Source organism: Sinocyclocheilus rhinocerous, unplaced genomic scaffold (assembly GCF_001515625.1).
Source record: "Sinocyclocheilus rhinocerous isolate Xijiao unplaced genomic scaffold, SAMN03320098_v1.1 scaffold53, whole genome shotgun sequence".
In the NCBI taxonomy this organism is placed as follows: Eukaryota; Metazoa; Chordata; class Actinopteri; order Cypriniformes; family Cyprinidae; genus Sinocyclocheilus; species Sinocyclocheilus rhinocerous.
Genome location: NW_015645538.1, coordinates 3,435,515 through 3,437,032, shown reverse-complemented (window position 1 = coordinate 3,437,032; position 1,518 = coordinate 3,435,515). Strand labels below are relative to the sequence as shown.

General features: G+C 40.9%; 1 protein-coding gene across 1 annotated transcript in view; it reads right to left on the bottom strand.

The window, feature by feature from the left end:
• LOC107706265 (copine-4) overlaps positions 1-1,518 on the bottom strand; it is a 27,793-nt gene that overhangs the window by 10,674 nt on the left and 15,601 nt on the right. The window contains exon 9 of the mRNA XM_016509935.1: positions 263-349. Coding sequence (XP_016365421.1) covers positions 263-349 — 87 coding nt within the window. The remainder of the gene's footprint in view (positions 1-262; positions 350-1,518) is intronic.

The window sequence follows — 1,518 nt, the reverse complement described above, 5'->3', positions numbered from 1 at the left end:
TCAGTAAGCAGTGCATTAATATAGAATGGTAATTAAAGGCTCTAATGCACACCAGCACACCAGTATAGGTGTATTGCAGGAGCTAGACGACATATGATGACGTGTGACGGCATAGTAGTGGTGTCCCAATTCTTAGGGGAATATTTTCACCCCTACCCCTTGACACTCTGTTTCAAGGGACAAGGGGAAGGGGTAGGTGGAGGGGTAGGGGAAGGGGTATAAAATAGAATTGGGATTGGGCCAAAGTGTCGGGAGTCCTCACCTTGCACAGAGTAAGAATTACCATTCCAGAATTTCTGTAATTCTTCTTCTTCACTTGGTACTTAGGATTAATACACTCCCACTGGATCTGTAAGAAACATGTTAAACGTACAATGGTAAGACAACAGTTCAGCACTATGCAATTCATTCAGCTCTGTACTGAACTCCATTGAGCCACAAGATGAATTGCTTGGGCTTGCAGCCTTGCAGGTATTTCATCTGAGGTCTGAGGTTGGCTTGTGATGTATCTGTATGAGAGGAAGATGCCCACAGGCTGAGAGGCACAATGACAGACGGATGTCTAAAAGACTCAGTATAACATAGTGGCTGCAGTTGAGCCTTTCAGAAAATGTGAGAGTGATTGGCTGTAAGCTGGCAGTGCAGGCGAGACTTTCACAAGCATGTCAGTGTTGATAAGTCACCTTTTGGCCAAGATCAGTTTGTAGTTTCTCCTGACAGGACAAAAAAAGATATGTCTATCCAAGCCAAACAGTTCTTTATTCATTTTACATTTCTAGTGTGAATACAATAGCTTAGTGATGCCAACAATCCAAAGATCTGCCTCAAATTCGTGATTTACGATGCATGCGGAATTATCTCTGCTTGTTCTAAAGATCTCAAATCAGGTCTTGAAGAGCATGCGAGAAGTTTTCTTCCACCACTAGACACTGAAAGCATCCGAGTTTCCCGCTGAAAATGAAGCACCTGTTGTGAACCCCGCTAGCAGTGCAATCAGCGTGAGCTGACGGACGAGGTATTCCACTAACAAATGCAACGAGAAGTGTATGTTGAAGCCTGTCGACTTTACTCCTCTGAGCATTCAAGGGGATGATGGTGAATATGAAGTTAATGGAATTTAAAGCAACACAATGACAACTAATCTACACAGCCAGTAATAGATTTCAAATGAGAGAAGCGACGGAACAGAGTGAACTCCTTCAGATGCTATAGACTGATGCATAAGAGTGTATGCAGCCCACATTCTGTGTGTGTGGGTGTGTATACTCAATATGGCCATGTGGAAGTATGTGGACACCTAAACATAACCCACTAGATGGATGTAGAAATTTGCTTCTACTGAGACAAAATGTAACTGAATTGTTTAAAATAAATGATTTACCAATTGTGTCCTTTTTGAAGCAACATATATCTGTATAATTCTAGAACTCTGCTATATATAATGCTTGACTCTGCTAGTCTTACTGGTTTTGTGTGAACATATATATATATATATATATATATATATATATATATACA